Source organism: Cyanistes caeruleus, chromosome 4, assembly GCF_971803275.1.
Source record: "Cyanistes caeruleus chromosome 4, bCyaCae1.hap1.1, whole genome shotgun sequence".
In the NCBI taxonomy this organism is placed as follows: Eukaryota; Metazoa; Chordata; class Aves; order Passeriformes; family Paridae; genus Cyanistes; species Cyanistes caeruleus.
In genome coordinates this window covers 59,453,696-59,471,920 of record NC_141704.1, presented here as the reverse complement: position 1 = coordinate 59,471,920, position 18,225 = coordinate 59,453,696, and the positions used below count along the sequence as shown (strand labels likewise).

Genomic DNA, 18,225 nt, shown 5'->3' with positions numbered 1-18,225 from the left:
TGCAGGTATGCACATCTGTGCTTAGCTGAGTCTCACAAGCTGAATGCCCCTCTCTGCATCCCACATCAGCTCCAACTGCTTGATTGCTCCTCAGCCTGTGACTTGCAGCTCTCCCAGGACAATATTCTGCTGTCCTGCCTCATGGAAGGGTTTGGCCATTACAGCTTCACAATAAATACGTCTATAATCTTGTTGTTGAAGCATCTTAATTAATGTCATAAGTGCCAGCTATGAGCTCTGCTTTTGATCTGTGTGAGCTCCTGGCTGTGGAATACTTGAAATAATCATAAACCTCCTTGAGATGGATTTTTCATTCCCTGAAACATAACCCCAGTCCCACTTGCACCTGAACTTCTTTTGTGTGTAATTTAATATGAGAAGCAGGAGAAAGCACCTCAAGTGATTCGCTGTGAACCTTTGCTCAGAGTGAAGGAGGAGACAGATGCATTCACTGTCTGAGAAATGGTTGGCTGTTGGATCAATAGGTCAGATAGTTTGGTGTGAGGGAGTGAATCTCTTTTGCCACTATTAGAATGGTATGAAGCAGATTTTCTTCTCTCATTGAGACTGTCTGTCTGACAGGTGCAGTGGTAGTTAGGCCAAGAGATGGGCTTGCAGTTGTAGAGCTAAAAAATATCCTGTCCTCTCTCTCTCTGCTGAGGGTATTCTGTAGGCACACAGCTCACTGCCCAGCAGGCACAGTCAGCATCTCCCCACAAAGACCCAGTGCTTTTGAAAGGATGTGGGAATTGTAATATCTCATGTCCTTCAATGCAATCAGTGTGGGTGATACCATAAATCCTGTGGTAGTATTTACAGAGTAACTTGCACTGTTAAAGGAAAAATTTAAAATAATTGTGTTTTTTTGACTCTGACTGCATCTCCCTCTGCCTGTGCTGTGTTGGCTCAAGTCTGGAGTCCTAATTTAGGTAAAACTTTAAGCAGGAGGACAATATTCTGAGGCAAACTGCCTGCTTGCAGGTCCCATTATCATCAGTGTGAGCCAAAGACCGTAGCATCTTTCAGAAGCAGACTGTAAATTAAGGCCTGCAAGATCTGGCCATGTCCTCTCATTCCTACTTTTGTCTTTTGCCTTAGGATAGAAGATTTATATTTGCATGTCACAAAGCAGATCATAATGGTTATCTCAGAGCTCATTGTTATTTTGCAGTGTTTTTATGAGGCCGGCAGCCTAATGCTGCAAAGTTGTTTGTAATGTTAAGCTTCTACACCTAAAGCAGTGAGGTATCCATGGTAACTGTCTTGCCTGTACACAGTCCCTCGGCAGCCTTTTCACACAGGTCAGAGCACGCACATTTCCAGAAACTGACTCAATTTAGTCTGCCTTAAACATCAGGTAATTTTAAAAAGACACTGAATCTTTTTTTTCCCCTTTTTTTTGTTAATAGAATTTCATTTTCATTTTAGCCATTTGAGCATTCTGCTAGTGAAAACAAAATAAAACACCTTTGTCACTGTAAATATGTCTGTTGCTCGGACCTATACAAATTAAACCTAAGTCTTGTGCTAAAAATGTTAAGGGCTTTGCAGCAATCAAATTCCAAATTAAAGTTTCTACTTAACACTGCAGAAACATCCTGCTGTGAGGTTTACAATAGCATTTTTTTCATCTAGGTCCCCTCTGTCAGTGCTTGGTATACTCAATTTCCTTTGACTTCTCTTGTAGTTGAGTCTAAGATTAGATTCCAAAAATTATCCTACTTCCTTCCCCATCTCCTTGTTGATTTGCAGAATGCATGTTCATTAAGATGAGTTTCTGTTCTTATCTAAAATTTTTTTTTTTGAGGTATTTATCTGCATGTACCAAAGCCTGAGGAAAATTCTCTTCAGAACCAGCTGCCATGCTTGGAACTTTTTCATCTGCCAGCTTGCTCCCATCCTAAAGTTTTCCTGTCTGATTTTTTTTGGACATCATTTTGCTTCATCTTGGTTTATTCTGTCAGTTCCAATGCTTTTGCTATAGTGAATCATCAGGTGTGTTTCTGCTGAGAGTTTGGCTTGGTGACTCAAGTGTGGAGGAGAAGGAAAAGGCTCAACTTTTTACCCAATGCTTCATTCCCAAATGTTCACTTGCCCTTTCCCGGTCTCCTCCAGAGCTGCTTTGTTAAACAAGAGGCTTGATTACCAGAGTAACTGGGGGGCAAAAGCTACAAATCAAGTGTCACATGGGTTATAATGTGTCCTTGGTACAGCCAGGGGATAGGGAGGAAAAAGGCAAATTCAGAGGGGACAAGGAGGAAGAAAAAAGATGGAGGACAGCAAAGCAGGAGAGACAAAATCCAGATCCTCTTCTAGTCTCCTGCATCATCCCTTCTGCACTATATAAATCTGTCAAGCTTTTGGCTGAGTCTCAGCAGCTCATGGTGCCACAGTTAGAGTACTAATACTTGCTTCTACTTACAAGGAGTTTTAGGCCAGAAAAGGACATTGGGTGTGTAGGCGGAAGCATTGGGTGACACTCAGTCCTTTGCAGTCAGAAAGCTCACCATGAAGTGGACCTACAGGGAGACAGAAAGGCACTAATTTATGTAACAAAGCCTTTGCAAAGAGGTAATTAATTAAAGGAACTAAATAATGGTGACGTTCTGGTCAGTGTTATTTAGGGCTAAATGAGGGATCTGGTGTTCATAGGCTGTCATCAGAACTGAGACAGCTGATGCTGTTGCTGTCTCTGCCTTGCAGAGACATTCTTCAGTGCCTTAGAGGATAAGGTGCTTTGGACTTGTTTGAGTCTTGTGTGGGAGTGAAAAGGAGAATTTGGAGTCACCTGGCTGAGCAAGTGAGTGTGTGTCCCCAGGTCAACACCAGCAGAATGTCTCACTGGGGAAGGGAGCCTGGAGCTTCTCTCTAAGAAGCTGCCTTTGTTCAAAAACTGAAGTGTTTCTACCATTGTTTTGGGTTTGTTTTGGTTTTGGTTTTTTTTTGTATAAACCAGTAGTATTTTGCTAAGAGTATTTATCAGATAGATGAAATGCAGACCTTTTTCATGTTTGGATTTTGGTAATGTGTTTTCTTGCTATGGCAGTTCTGTGTTAGGCCTGTTGGAGTCAAGGTTCCAGCTGATATTTTGGGTCACTGTAGTGTTCTGCATGTCTCCTCATCAGAGATTTCATAAAAACCATTTTCCTCTTGAATCTACATTGGGTTGCACTGTTTTTTGGATCCAATAAAAATAGACTCGGTACACTTAATGCTCTCTTTTGAGCACATGTGGATTGCTAAAGAGGGTCAGACCAGAGGATTGTTTCTCGCTGTGTGGCCATCACCAGATGCTTCAGAAGGTCTAAGAACCCCCACTGCCGGGAGACTTCAAGTTTTCTATTCTTCCTGAAGTCTTGGGATAATCCTCAACAGTAAGATCATAAATCTGTGGGCCCTAAAGCAAGAGATTTTGTCTTCTTTCCCATAGTTGTTTTTTTAACATTTGCTATTGTAACTAGTTTTACTTGTTGTCTATAGAAATGCCCAAAACTTCTTCTGAGTCTTGCTGAATTTTTGGCCTTGGTGACTTCCCATGGCCATCTAACTATGTGTGGGCTAACAGTTACTTCTTTATCACTTTTTCATCGATCCTCTTTACATTCCATTGGGGGACACTTTTTGGGTGGGAGAAGAGACAGGAATTCCCAGCCTCCCCAACTCCACCCCATTAAGGCTTTGCTGTGCTTTTGCTGTATCTTTCTTGAGGTGAGCAATCACAATCTGTAATACCAGAGTTTTCCATACCTTTGTGTGCTCCCAGCACTTCTCTGAGCCTTCTAGGAAATAGCAACCTGTGGAAAACATAGGACTTGGATCAAACTGTGTCACTTACCCAACTTAGAGCACTAATTTTGTCTATGTAATTTCCTACCCTACTCTATGTTTTCTCAAGATTTTTTGCTGTGTTCATAACAGATGATTTTAGCAATAATCAGAACAGCCTAAACAGTCAGTTCTGTAGCCTGTAAAACTGTTGGTGGGTTTTGTTTTATGTTCATTAAAAGCACTGACTTGGTGCCATGCCTGTGCAGTTTATTTCCCAGTTACTGGAACTGTAAAATTCTTCTTGGTTTTCGTAATGCTGTTGAGCCCTGATGTTAGGATGTTGCATGGCATTTATCAGAGAGATGTCAGGAGTGGGGATATTTGAAACACAGGAGAAAAAAATTGCTGTTACAGGACCTCCAGAGCAGGTTTCCTGTCGGTTCCCAGTCAATCTGTGCTGTACTTAACACCTCTAAAGTCTAAGACATTGTATTTCCATAGCTACATGCTGTGCATGTAGGAACATTCCAGTGATAGTATATTTCTCCTTGGAAGCAATAGACACTTATGCATTATAATGGCAACATCTTCATAATAAATATATGCTAAGATCTGGTATGATGAAATAGCTAATGTAGATGTGATGCAGTCTTATCTGGGAGATAAATAACTTCACAATTTTAGCAAATATTAAATATAAAGAGGCAATTTAATATTATGGGTGAACAACTTGCATATTAAATTTTATATAAACATGAATCTGTCTTTTAGTAGTGGGAATTTGAAAAGCTGAGACAGGCTAATGGAAATGTGACTTCATCTCCCCCTTGTCTGTACCTTTGAACTGCTGATTTAATTTCAAATAAATTTTGGTCATTTTTTTCAAATAGTTATGGAGTAGCTTCAATGTTTTCTGGGTTTTTTTCCATTGAACATAGAAGATAACTTTTTCCGGTCTTGGGAAATTTAGCATTTAGAAATTGTTGTTGCTCCTGAAATAAGATGACAGCTAAGAAACTATTGAACTCTGGTGTGACAGCTAGTATATCTCTGAAAGTTATTAAAAACAAAATGTTACTCTCTTAATACAACATTTCAGTTTGACGCAGCAACTTTGGCTAATAGAAATAGTTTATGAACCTTCTGCTGCAGTGTTGCACAAAGTCAGAATTAATTCTATGGCAGACTTCAAAGGATGTTATTGGGTTTACGTGTTTGAACTGATGAAATTTTAGACTCCAAGAGTGAAAAGATAATTTTGGCTTCTAATTTAAAAGGGAGGATTGAGAACTGCTTTGGAAACAGAGAGGGTTTTTCCTAGTGAAACTATTCTTCAAAAATCAGAATATCTGTCTGTTGTTTGGAAGAGAAGCTCTGTCATAAAAAGTTCAGAAATGTCAAGAAAGACCAGCTCCATCACTGAGTCACTGCAGGCTTGTGAATCAGTGGGTAAAATCCAGAATAATCCCTGAGTGAGCCTGGAGAGGTTCTTACCCTGCTCATTTATGAATGACATTAATGGGAGGTGAGGTAGCCTGGCCTAGCCCAGGGTCTGAGCCAGGACCTGGTTCCTCATTGCTAGGGAATAAACCTACCAAAGGCCTTTCTTCCAGCCTCCTCAGGAGCTCAACACCAGGGATATCGAAGAGCACAGCTATTCTCTGTGGCAGCACAATCTTTGCCAGGGCAGGAGCAAGAGCTCAGATCATGAATGAAGTTGTTTTAGTCACAAGATGATCCATTTCTCATACTTGATCAAGGGGTCCTTTCTTTCTGGTGTGGCTTTACCTCCTAATCCTGTATTGCCATTATTTCTTAGCTACTTGGGAGTGGATTTTCTGTTTGAGGAAGAGGAGATGTGGCTCCTTGTGGTGACAGCCAAGTGTCAGCAGCTCTGTCCTTGTTGAGAGTCAGCAGCAAGGATCTGACAAAAATCAACAGATCTACCAGAGGAGGTTGCTTAATATTTATTTGATAATTGCTACTTCTGGCAATCAAAGACATTAGTCAGGCTCCTAGAAATGATGAAACTACTTTGATTTGGTTTCCTAACAATCAAAACCCCATCCACATATTTGAAGAGTCTTTTTTCTTTTTTCTTTTTTTTTCTGGCCCTCTGGCTCTGGCCACACAGGTTTCACACTTCCAAGTACTATTCCCAGGACCAGGAGCAGTAGAAATTAGTGTGATGGTGGGGTGGTTGGTTTTGTTCTGGACTTTTTTTTAAATATAAACTGGAATTCTCATACAAGCACAAAACTTTAGGTGCTGAACTTCAGGTGCCACCTATCATCCTGATATCATCCTGAAAAGGATTATACAGTTGGGAGAGCTGACATGAATAGCAAATTCCTGATACTGGGAATTTATTCAAGCTGATACTTATATTTTTTTTTTTAACTGGGGAACATGAATTATAAATATTTTCAAATTATCCCTGTCAAAATGGATAGCTAATAAAGCACTAGACTCGTAGTGTTGTCTAACTTTGCTCTACTTTTCTGTTCATCTGAAATGCCACCTAATTTCGTAGATGTAGTGAAACCAGTGCAGGAGCTGGCTTTGTTCCAGGTGGGAATTGCTCTCTGCTTAGAAAAGGAGGGGGGGATGCTTTGTTTTCCCTGCCATGCTGTGCAGCACAGAGTGAAGAGACAATCTGCACATCACTGCAGTCACCACTTAGGACATCTCCCGCTGTATCCTGACCACACCCAGATCGTTTTTTGGAGCTTATTTGTACTGGTTTTCCAGCAAGGTGGATGCTAAGACAATGTTTCCACACACCATTGATAACACTTTAAATATTTCTGCTGCTCTGAACTGCTGCAAGGTTGGTTCCCTTCCACTGTTCCTGTTGTGCTGCACAGATGCAAGCTGCTGGAGTATGTTCTGACCAGCTGTTTTCCTCTGCACTAGCCACAAGTATGTTTGGAGACTGACACAAACACATATGCACACCTGTTTTTTTCCCCTTAATTCCTGAAATCCAAGAAATCAGCAACAATTTGCTTCCCATCTAAGAATGCAGAAGGCGTTTCTCAGAAGTGCCAGGTGTGTTGGTCATTTTGTCAGGCTGGTTGTCAGGGCACTCTGGATACAGGGTTGCTGATCATTGTCCAAAGCACGTCTTTAAATCATGGAAAAACAGAATCTGGCAGTTCCATGTGTTGAATACAGTGGTGTTCAGGCAGAGGTGAGTGGCACTGGAGGAAAAAATGGTCAGTTTTGACTTGGTCTTGGGATTGTTTTGAGACAATTCATATGCCCCTTGAATATTTTGCAAGAATGCTGAAAATTAGTTTCTTCTCATATCATATCTTCTCATAGACATATAGAGCACTTCTAACAGAATAATTCATATTAACTGTGAACATTTCTGTCAGTTGGAGAAAGCGACACAGGACACGGTTTAATGGCATGTACACAGTAAAATTAGAAACCATTAAGATCTAATGAGAAGGACTCATTTAGTATTATATTAGTCCTACCAACAATTCATGTCAAATCCAAAAAAAAAATTTCCAGAAGTCTATAACCTGGATTGCAAAATAATTCTGATAGCCTGGTTTAGGAATTGCATAGGTTCTTTCAAAGGTAAGCAGTGACATAGGTACAAATTATGAATTTCTGAAGTGTCATCATCAGTCTTCAGGGTGACCTCATTGTGGCTTTCCAGTACCTGAAGGGAACCCACAGGAAAAATTGAGAGAGACCCTTGACAAGGGCCTGGAGTGACAGGACAAGAGCAATGCTTTACGCTGACAGAGAGCAGGTTTAGATGGGATATTTGGAATAAATTGTTCCCTGTGAACCTGGCCCAGGTTGCCCAGAGAAGCTGTGGCTGCCCCATCCCTGGCAGTGTCCAAAGCCAGGTTAGATGGGGTTCTGAGCAACTTGGAAGTGGAAGGGGGTTGGAACTGGGTGACCTTTAAGGTCCCTTCCAGCCCAAACCAGGCTATCATCCTATGATTTTGTGATCTTTACTAGTACACGAGGAAGAAGTCAAGAAATCAGTGGAGCTGGTGGCAGGTAAAAATGACTAGAAAACTGAAATGCAGAAGTGTCTCTTGAGCCAATTTGAAAGTCCTGAGCCAACAGGTGAAGATTCTCCTTTATCTGATCCAAACCAGGGCAGGCACTGCATCTGCAGATCATCCCTTAGCTAGTAAATCAAGTATTTGTAATGCTCTGGCTTTGAAGTTCAACATAATAGCAACATGGCAAAAGAGAATAATGTCATGAAATTGGTGTTTGGCCACTTCTATTATTCTCCGTTGCTACCTGTTGCAAATTGTTTGTGAAACGTCAAAGCACAGTAGTGCTCATAAGTATGCATCTGGAAATTAAGTATCTGTTTTGGTAAATATTCACATTAGGGCACTTAGGGGTAGTTTTGTTTTGTTTTTTTTTCCTTGCTGAGCATGAGGAGTTCCACACAGAAATCCTGTTAAACATAATAGGATTTGTGTGCATAACTCCCTGCGCATCACTTTGAAAGTTTACCCCCTGCAGCATAAGAGTTAGATAATTTTAGTCTTTGAAAATTGTGCTTCTCAGATCTGGTCTTTTCCTACAGTCTGTTATTGATGATGTACTCATAAATGCTTCGGAATAATCGTGATCAAATCTTATATTGTTTTCCTTCTGTGGCGGAGAACTTGAGTTATTGTGTGTCTCAGTGCTTTGTTTTGTACTGGAGGAAGTCTGAAAGGAAAAATTACAGAGGTGCAAACATGACCCAGTTTGTAAGTGCACAGTTTATATGCACAATTGACAGATATAAACAATAATATTTGCCCACAGCAAAGACTTGTTCTCTCTCTATATAAATGCATATATACATATCTAGAGATCTGGTATTTAAACAAAAAATCCCATTCATCAGCTACTTATACTTTATGGCCCAATAGAAAAATTATATAATTACAAAATCAAACTGTGTTTTTCAAAGTGTTTTCTTCTCAGTCTAAGTCTAAATGTCCCAATGCGGAGGTTTTCACCAACCCAAACAATTTTTCTCTCCTGCTGTATTCCTAGTGGAGACACTTTTTAGAGTTACTGTCAAAAAAATCTTTCTCTTAATATGATGCTTTCCTGAGTTTCTTCAGGGTGCAAAATTGGACGCTTATCAGGCAGAACCTGTGGGGTTTTTTGTGGTGTATCCAGTATTCTTTTCCCTATCCATATTGAAAACGGACTGGCAATAGCAGTTGTTTTGCAATAGTTTGGCACTTAAGCTTCCAGCTTTCTATGGAACCTGGAACTGCAAAGGAAAGAAGAATTAAAAGACTGCTTAAAAAATTAACTCGTTTTTAGAACAACTGTAATTTGGTTTTAAAGAAGGTCGTGCTTGTTTTTTTTTTAATCTGAACTTGTTATCTCTGCATCAGTTTCAGTCTCAAGTTTATCAGTTAGTATTTGTAATGCAGGCAATTTGTATTGAGACAAGTGGGATTCCTCCCAGTTTTGTGTAGGATTGAACAATGGCACATTTTAAATGTGGGGTGTCTCTGCCTAATGAGAGACAGCTGAGAGGTGTGGGTGGCCAGCTCTGCTCTCCTAAGAGAACTGTGTCATGAAGTCTGGTGCATATTTTGGGTTGTTTTCTTCTTTTTAGACTTGGATAAAATGCTTTTGCCTGGCAAAGTGTGTGTCTGCTCCTTCTCTTACTTAAGTTGCTGGCAAATCTTCCATTAATTTTAGTGGAAGCAGAACTGGACACCAGCTGGACCCAACTTCATATTTGAAAGTGCTTTTTTTCCCTGGGGTATATAAACTCCCCAGTGTGCAAATAACTGTGCTGTTGGGTGTCATATTTTATTGGTGAAAATATATCACTTTCAACTATCAGTTGGCTATGAAAACATCTTGTTGCAAAAAGATCAAAACCAAGAAAAAGCTCACTCTGTGTAAAAACAAACAGACAACTCCCCAAAACAAACAACTTCCCCCAATTTGTGAGCCCCCTGGAAGTTGCTGGCATCATGAAAACAGAAATTTTTCACTTTGTGGACATAATAGGAGTCAAGACTTCGGGGCTCTCTTCCAAGCCCGTGCTTGTGCAACACCGTGCGTGTGGTAGCCGTGGCCTCAGCTGATCCCTTTTGGAGATGGGGAGATTTCTGTGTCATCTTGCATTTCAAGAGCAGGTTGAATCATAATTTAAAAGGTTATAAAACCACACGTGGTATCTTCACAGAAGCCACTTTCACAAAACTCCTTCTCCCACCATGTTTTGTCTCCAAGAGAAATAAGGAAACAAAATAGGTGAAAAACAACAACAACAACAACAAATGCAACAACCAAAAAAATCATCCTGAAACAGGCACTCAGACCAAGTAGAATAGAAGTTTCATTTATAAATAATGACAAGAAACTTGTAGAAGAAGGTGTCTTTTAAACAGCCTTCATAGAAAACCAGGCTTCTAACCTCATCTATATTTACTACAGGAAAAGGTGGCATGATGTCTTCATAGATTATGTGAGATGACATATTTTTGTCACCCAGCTTGTTCTCATAATGTAGACCACAAGATCTTCAAATAGTTTCTCTCTTAGAAGCCACCTAGTCATGGTTTAGTAACTGCCAGCAGTACAGACTATCACACCTCTTCTTAAGCTGTTCCAATAGCTAAATGCCACTACTGTTATATAAAATAAAAATAAGATTCATAACCCTCAAACTTAATAACCCAGCTGCCTCTACCTCTTTTCTAGCTGAATTTCTCCATTTTCAGCTTCTCACCAGTATGTCTTGCACCTTTTATCTTTAGACTGAAGTCATCCATTATATCAGATTTCTTATGTAGATAGTCAGAAACAGAGTTCCTGCTTAGACTGATAAACTCAGTAGATTGAAAGCCCTGAATTTCTGATGAAAAGGCTTGTTTTATTCTCTAATCATTCTCATGGAGATTCTCCAAACCTGATCCAATTCGTCAGCATTCTTCTTGAACTATGGACACCAACTTGTGATGTGGTATTGCTACAGTAATGTGCTGCTGCATGTGAATAAGTGAGAGAGTCCCACAAATCCCACATAACAGCTCTTGTTACCCTTTGCAGAACTATGTGATTTGGGGAGTTGTCATTGTACTGATTTTAGTCCTAGCCTTTCATTCTCCCCCAAAGTCGTGACCTCCTAGAACAGAATCCTCCAGTGTTTTGTGTATTCTGTATTTTATTGTTATTAAGACATACAGAGCTTTGACATAATGACACTCATATTGTTTACTTCTGGTCAGTTTAGTAAATGATGCCTAAATTGTTAGTGGTGACTTGACCTTATCCCCTCTTTTTTTGTGTGTCCTTTCCAAACACAATTAATAATTATTTTCTGTATTATTTCATTTTATTAAGAAAAGCCCCAAATGAGGCAGACAATACATACTTCATGAGTTTGCCCATTGGAAGCCTACATTTGTTTACGATTTCTTGCTTTAAATTGCACATTGAATTCTGTCAGTCACTGAGTTGTTAAGCCATTTGATAACTAACCTTCTGGGCTTAATAAAAATTTTGCCTTACGGGATTGTGTCACACTGTACAGTTTATCAAACTTTACCAGAATGATATTTTCATTATTAGCAAAAGCAGAAGATAATCTTCAGAAGTTTCAGAAGGTCTGTTTTGGCAAACCTGATTGAGGCAATTGTTACAAAATGATGACAATATTAAAACTGTCATCACTATATAGTAGCTTCTTTAATTTTGTGTTAATGGAATGCAAAACCAGCCATTCCTTTGCCTCTCCCAGAACTGATATCAAACTCTTGGGAGAGGGCTGGATATCATAAAAAAGTATAAGAAATATTCCTTGCTGCTTTTGGAAATGTATTGCATGTCTCACAGTTCTCTGAGATTTTGTGTCTCTTCCAAACTTTCTGTATTAGTTGATCAGAGATTCCCAACAGCTCCTCTTTTATACTTGGCTGCAAGTTATTCAAATATGAACATTTAATAAGCCTAATAATTTCATGCCTCTTCCTGGATTAATGCTGAAATATGCTCACAACATCATCCACTGCATCACAGAAATAGTGGTTGGATATAGCTGCCTTTTCTGTGTAATCACTGATAATCTGAGTATTTCCACTTCATTAATTTAATACAGGGTGAAAATCAGAAGAGATCACCAGACCCTCTGGTTCAGCCTCCAGAACATCATATGTATAATTCCAATTCCTTAAGAAGTGTGAAGAGTTATATAAGGCAGGACACATAAGTTTTGGTGATGTAATAGGGAGAGCTGGTGCTGATGCAGATATGTTAAGCCTTAGGTACCTCTCTCAGCCATTGCTTCCTGGCCCATCCTCATGTGGAACCAGCCTTTTGCGGGCTCAGAGAGGGCAAGTGAATAAACCATTGTATTAAGGCATTTAAATCAAGTTTAAAGGCCAACGAGTATAATGAAATACGGACTGAGAAAATGGAATTTGTTTGTGTCTACATGTTCCTACTGGAATAATTATTCCCTATTGGAAACTTTTGCCTGTCAATCCCCAGCTATTTAAAACTGCAACAACAATATCCAGTTGTTGCTTTCTTGTGTCCTCAGTCTTTATCCTAGCTTTTGTTAGGGACAATGCAGTGGTATTCATCGGCAACAATAAGACTGTTATGTTTCATTGTGTTTTTTTCCAAAGCTATACAATGTTCTAGCCATTATGGAAGGGTTGCAGTCAGCTGAGTGATGTTTACATGTCACTTCCATACCCTAATAAGAGGTATGAAAGAAAGTGTATTGTAACCAGCAGGGGAGAGATTCAGCTTGGAAGGCTGGGACTTCTGCCTCGTATAGAAACGCAGTCAGGGAATACAGCACTGCACTGCCTAGTGTGCTTTTATTTTTGGCCTCTGCTTTAGTGGCACGAGTGTCAGTAGTACCTGCAGCAAACTGCTTATTCATGCTGCTGCTGTGATCGTTTGCTTTTGGGCAGCATTAATTTTGTGGCTGTGCTAAGTTAGGAATCCATTTCCAAGGACATCAATGGTGTGGCTGTCTGGCTTGTCCTGGCAGCAGCCGGTCTCGTCCGTGTGATGGGGTTGTTCTTGACTCTGTTTGCTGGCATTCCCATAAAAGCATTCCCACACACCTACGCCAGCGGGATCAGCACTTTTTCTGGAAGCGGGGTCTTTCCAGCTTTTTCTAGGATGGTGGCTCACAGTCACATGCTGGAGGTGACCGGCGTTTCTGATACATTCCTCGGGCATTTCTCTGTGTTTCTCAGCCCTGGTTCTTGTGGCTGGGCTCTTCTCTTTGTAGTGGCAGCTCATTTCACAAGACTCATGGAAGTCATATGGCTGCCTGAGGTCATCACAGAGGAGAAGAAGATCCCGAGTTTGCAAATATGTGGGTTGAGCCTGGGGGTGCATTTCTGACACAGCTGTCAGGCAAAGCAGAGGTTCCACCACATTTCTGACTTTCAAACACGGCATCCTTGACTCTTGACACTTTGGCTTCTGGGAACTACAGCTATTGTCTGTATTCATGGGAGGTTGAGAGAGAGCAGGAATCCTAATAATTAAGACTTCTTGGAAGAAGAAATTAAATCTGTTCCTTAGTTTGGACATGGGTGGAGCAGGATTCCCCTTTCTGTAGCCAGCTGGAGAAACATCTTCATATCCCCCAGTGTCTTTGACAGTAACAAGGCAGGAGGAAGATCTGAGATGTGCTGGTAGTTACTTGCTTCCAGGTAATCAGACCCCAGTGCTAAATCACTCAGTTTATTAGTCAAAAGCTATGTTATGGTTTTAAACATTCTTCTTGATAAAATAAGGGCTATTTTGGTAGAACAATAGAGCTTGTGACCCCAGGTAGTATTCTTAACTATATATAGATGGCTTTTGGTGTTTCTTCCCATGACTGCACTGTGACTGTTTATATAATTTACCATTAGTCATCAACAGACTGCATAGATTGCTGGTTGAGGAGCTTGACTCAAACTGAGTGGTTAGTCAAGTGCTATGGCAAATGCGAGCCTTTCTGAGGAAAAGATCGTGTCTCAAGGCAGTGCCCATTCTGGATTGGGTCCTAGTTGGAAGTTAGGAAGGGTTTCTGCTCTGTGATCCCATTTGTGTAACAGTTTTATGATTCTATGATATATATGCCTGAGAGCTTGAAAAGGCACTTTAGCCTTCTTCTCAGCCCATGTTTATCAGTTTTGGTGGGAACTCTTTTCCCATCAATAATATGTTTTTCTTCTTCAGGAGATGAGGAAAATGAGGTTTACTTTGCCATGAGACACTGGATTTTGGTCCCAGCCCCATTGAGCTGGAGGAGCTGGTGCTCTTGCCCACCTTATAATTGCTTATGAGCTTGGATACTGTACCTTGTCCATTACTGTACCGCTCCAGGTTAAACCTCATCACAACCAGGCTGGGAAGGAATGTGTCTCTTTGTGAATTCCTCAGAGACTTCTGGTTCCTTGCCTTCCTCTGTAGTGTAGAGCGCACTGGATTAACCTCACCTGGAAAACCCACCCACTAAATTCCTTGTAGGTGACACTTCTTATTCTTCTTGTAACTATTATATTTATAACTTTTCATATTTTACTGTAGGCTTTGTACTTTCCTTGGCTGTTTGAGGGGATTCTGTGCAGACTATTATCAAATGAAAACATCAAAAAGAGAGAACTAGGGAAGAATGGCTGGTTGGTGCTGTCAGGCAGCACACAAAGTCCTGCATTTTGGCACTTTCTTCAGGTGGACAAGGCCATTGTCTTCAAGGCCTATGAAGCAGTCCCTTTGTGGTGTGTGGTTGCTACTGGAAATATTGCCAAGTTAAGAGAGAAGTGGGAGTGTGACAGTGCCTGGGACTTGCTTCCCCACTGCCTGCTGTCTTTGCAGGCCAAAGAGATGGTTTGATTGAAAATTTGACTGCTGCACTAATGTGCAGGCACTGGTGAGCTGCTGAATGCTGAGAATGCTTCTAGTGCACATATTTTTTAGAACTTTTTTCATTAAAACCAGCAGTTTAGTAAAAGTAGGGGAAAAAAATGTTAATTTTACTGCCAAGCTCTTGAAGTGACCCATTTCCTCCTTCTGTCTTGAGCATTAGAGACCTTACTTATTCTTGTTTATGAAATCTGAGGTTACATATACACCTACAATTGTTGTGTCACCTTCTGCCTCTGTAGAGCTGAGTGTTGACTGCAGGTGTTCTGTGGAGACTGAAGGCAAAATAAAAATGCCAAGTAATTGGTACTCCTGATTCTCAATCCAGCATGTCTTGTGTTGCAGAACATAAGTAAAATGAAAGGGAAGATCTTCAGAGAGCTGCATGCAAATTTTGACTGGTTGTGGTTTTCGAAGTCAAGGAACAAGGCGATACAGAGAATGCTTTTTAAGCTGTTCTATCAAATGTCATATCTCCGTTTTAATATTTTATGTGATGTGGCTTCTTTCAGATGATCAGCTGGATTATCTGAGATCAGAGAAAAGGGAGTGGTACTACTCAGATGCAGAAAATAGGAAGAAAGTGCTGCCATGGCAGGGTAGGGCACAGACACACTGACTGCAGAGCACTGGCTATTTGTGGAGCTTGTTTCAATGTACACAATCTCACAAATAGCCAGTCAGAATTACTGAAGTGGAGGTGTTTTATTTATAATCAATAAGTTTAAAACAAACTTCAAAAAAAGTTTATACAACACTATTTTAGAATTTTTCCCCTGGTATTTGTTAGATAAGACCGGTAGATATTTGTTTTCTGGACAACTTTCCTATTTGTTTGCTTACTAATTGTAATGGAAAGACCTACTAAATTATGTATCTGTGTTAAACAGCTTGCTTTTCAAACAACAAAGGAAATTGGCCACAACTCTCATTTCTTCTTTTATCTTTCTCTTAAAGGGCAACACTTTAAGGAAAATCCTCCTGTATCGGTACTTTAAAGGGGAATATGGAAGTGGTATGAATGGGCCCCTGTCTGCCAGCTACAGCAAAACTGCACAAGTGGGAGGTAAATCAACACACATCATTTCAAGAGAGCAAAATTAGCAGCACCATTTTTTTGTAATAGGCACATTGGACATGCTCCAGGCATTCAGTTGGTAAATAAATCAAACATGTTCTGTAAGCACTTAGAAGAGAGGTAGTATCAGACTCCTCTATTTTTAAGTTGCACACACTTCTCTCAGATTGTGCATTTGGAGGTACCGAAGTAGGTACCAGTAAATTCCCCATCCAGAAATTCTGCAAAGCAGAAAACTTTTGAAGAGACATGATGTTGTTTCTGGAAACTAAAGAATGTTTTGACATTCCAGATCCTTTATTGGTATATGAAAAAGGTAAGATCTAAGGAAAAGCTTCTCACAAAAGTACTCACAAAAGACAACGGAGCAGATTTTCCTGAGAGGTTGTAGAATGTTTCAGTTCTTGTTACAGCTTTACTGGACAAGAGTTGGATGAATTTGTCCTATCTTCCTGTGAGCAAGAAGTTTCAGTATCAGATTTCAGATCTCTGTAGGTCCATTATAACCTAAGTTTTTGTATCATTCTGCTGTAGAAGCCACAGGAAGTTACTGCGGGATGGTTTCTAGGAAAACCCATAATAATGGATATCATAGGAAATTAGGCTGGAGCTAGGTATAGAGCCAGGTCAGAACTGCATTTCCAGTGCACACTGAAGGCATGCCCAATTTGTCACCTTTTGCAGATGTTACCGAGCTGTTCCTTTCTAACTATTTCAATGTAGACACTGAAAATCTTTGCAGTCTTAACACCCTATATGCCAATTTCACTCTTTAACAAACAAGAGACTGAAATTTTACTATTTTTTTAGTTCTCTCTAAAAAGTGTGTGTGTGGCTTCATCACAAAGTCTGAAGAATTTTAATCAGCTTAATCAAAGTAGTACTTGCTGATTAAAGCAATACTGTATTTTTACTAATGAAGTAGGCACAGTTACATCTTTAGAGAAGTAAGTATAGCAGGAAAGATGATCATCTGTGATAATAAAAGGTGGTTGATTTAATGAGCTAATACAATTTAGCAAGATTTCTTCAACCCACACCTTTAATTTGGATTAACTCAAGTCTGTGTTCTTAAAGAAGACATCATCATGATGATGGTGTAGATGATGATGATGATCTAGGAGCTGGCAAAAGCATTTGGCTGGAAAGTCAGACCCATAACCAGAAGACAATTTTAATGTAGAATACACCTGAGATTGAAGAGCAGATTTTAAAAGGGTCTCAGAGCACTGACCCTAGTCACAGTTTAGTGTATGCAGCAGTGGAATTAAAAAAGGGTTCAGTGAACAAATCCATGTCCTTTCCAACTTATTTATTGTCTGAATATCATGACAGAACAATGACTTGGGGATTTGTTTTATTTCTTATTCTTAGAGTGCAACATTGCAGTTTCTTACAAATATCTTGTTTTTATCAAAGGGAATTTTACCTGACAGAATTATGTTGCTATTGTGTGCTTTATCACTACTAATAGGTTCATTTTCATATATGTGTGTGAAGAAAACATGAATGGTATTTGTGTATTTGTCTGATTTGCAGGTGGATTTTCGGGACAAGATGCAGATAAGTCTGGGGTGACCATGTTTGATATCCAGTGCCTCCTGGACAAAGAAGGTGCCTCAGAGCTGGTCATAGATGTGATAGTGAACACCAGAAATGACAGGATTTTCTCAGAAGGCATTCTGCTCGGTATTGCACTGCTCGAAGGTGGAAATACACAAACACAGGTACTTATTTAATCTGCTTATTCACATATTGATTCTCAGATGCATGTGGTCTGGAGACAAGTAAAGAGAAACCTTTTGGTGTGAATTCTGTGAAGTTTGTCACTAGAATATGTACCACTGTAATGCAAATGTAAATATTCCCTATTACTATGCAGTAGCTCTTCAGCAGAAGAAAATGTTTTTCAGCTGTCCCTCCCTGTGTAGCACCATGCTGCTTTTAATCTGGTCATTGCCATGTGAGCATTATCCCCAGTTATTTTATGTCACCCTTTGTAAAATCTAAAATGATAATACTTCTAAGTTTAGTGAATTCTTTTCTGGAAACTTTCAGAGACATTTATCAAAATCTCCAAAGAGAAAATAACCTGCTCATTTGAGAAGACCAGTATTCCAGCTGATAGAAAATGTCTGCTTTAAACTATGCATTTCTATGTTTTTTTTTTAATTATATCCCTCTCAACCAGATTTAGCCAAATCAGACAACTGAGGGAAAACAGAGAATTGATATGATGAGGGAAGGCTGGGAGAATTTGGATTGTTTGTAAACTGTTGCAAATGGTCCTCAGACTGCTTGACAGTTATATTAAGGGACTGGAATTTATAATCTAAAATAATATTTAATAATAAATTCTGTCTGTAGCACAAAAAAAAGAATATAATCCAAGGTATAATATTACATATTAGATGTTCCATGCTTTCTCTTGTTGTTACATAATAAGTTACTTTTCACTGTTATTTGTAGATAGAATATTGTGA

At 39.7% G+C, this 18,225-nt stretch overlaps 1 protein-coding gene across 13 annotated transcripts in view; it reads left to right on the top strand.

The window, feature by feature from the left end:
• ITPR2 (inositol 1,4,5-trisphosphate receptor type 2) overlaps positions 1–18,225 on the top strand; it is a 259,828-nt gene that overhangs the window by 167,139 nt on the left and 74,464 nt on the right. For all 13 annotated transcript variants that reach the window (XM_086885021.1, XM_086885019.1, XM_086885012.1 and 10 more), the window contains 2 exons: positions 15,622–15,730; positions 17,282–17,469. In XM_086885021.1, coding sequence (XP_086741147.1) covers positions 15,622–15,730; positions 17,282–17,469 — 297 coding nt within the window. The remainder of the gene's footprint in view (positions 1–15,621; positions 15,731–17,281; positions 17,470–18,225) is intronic.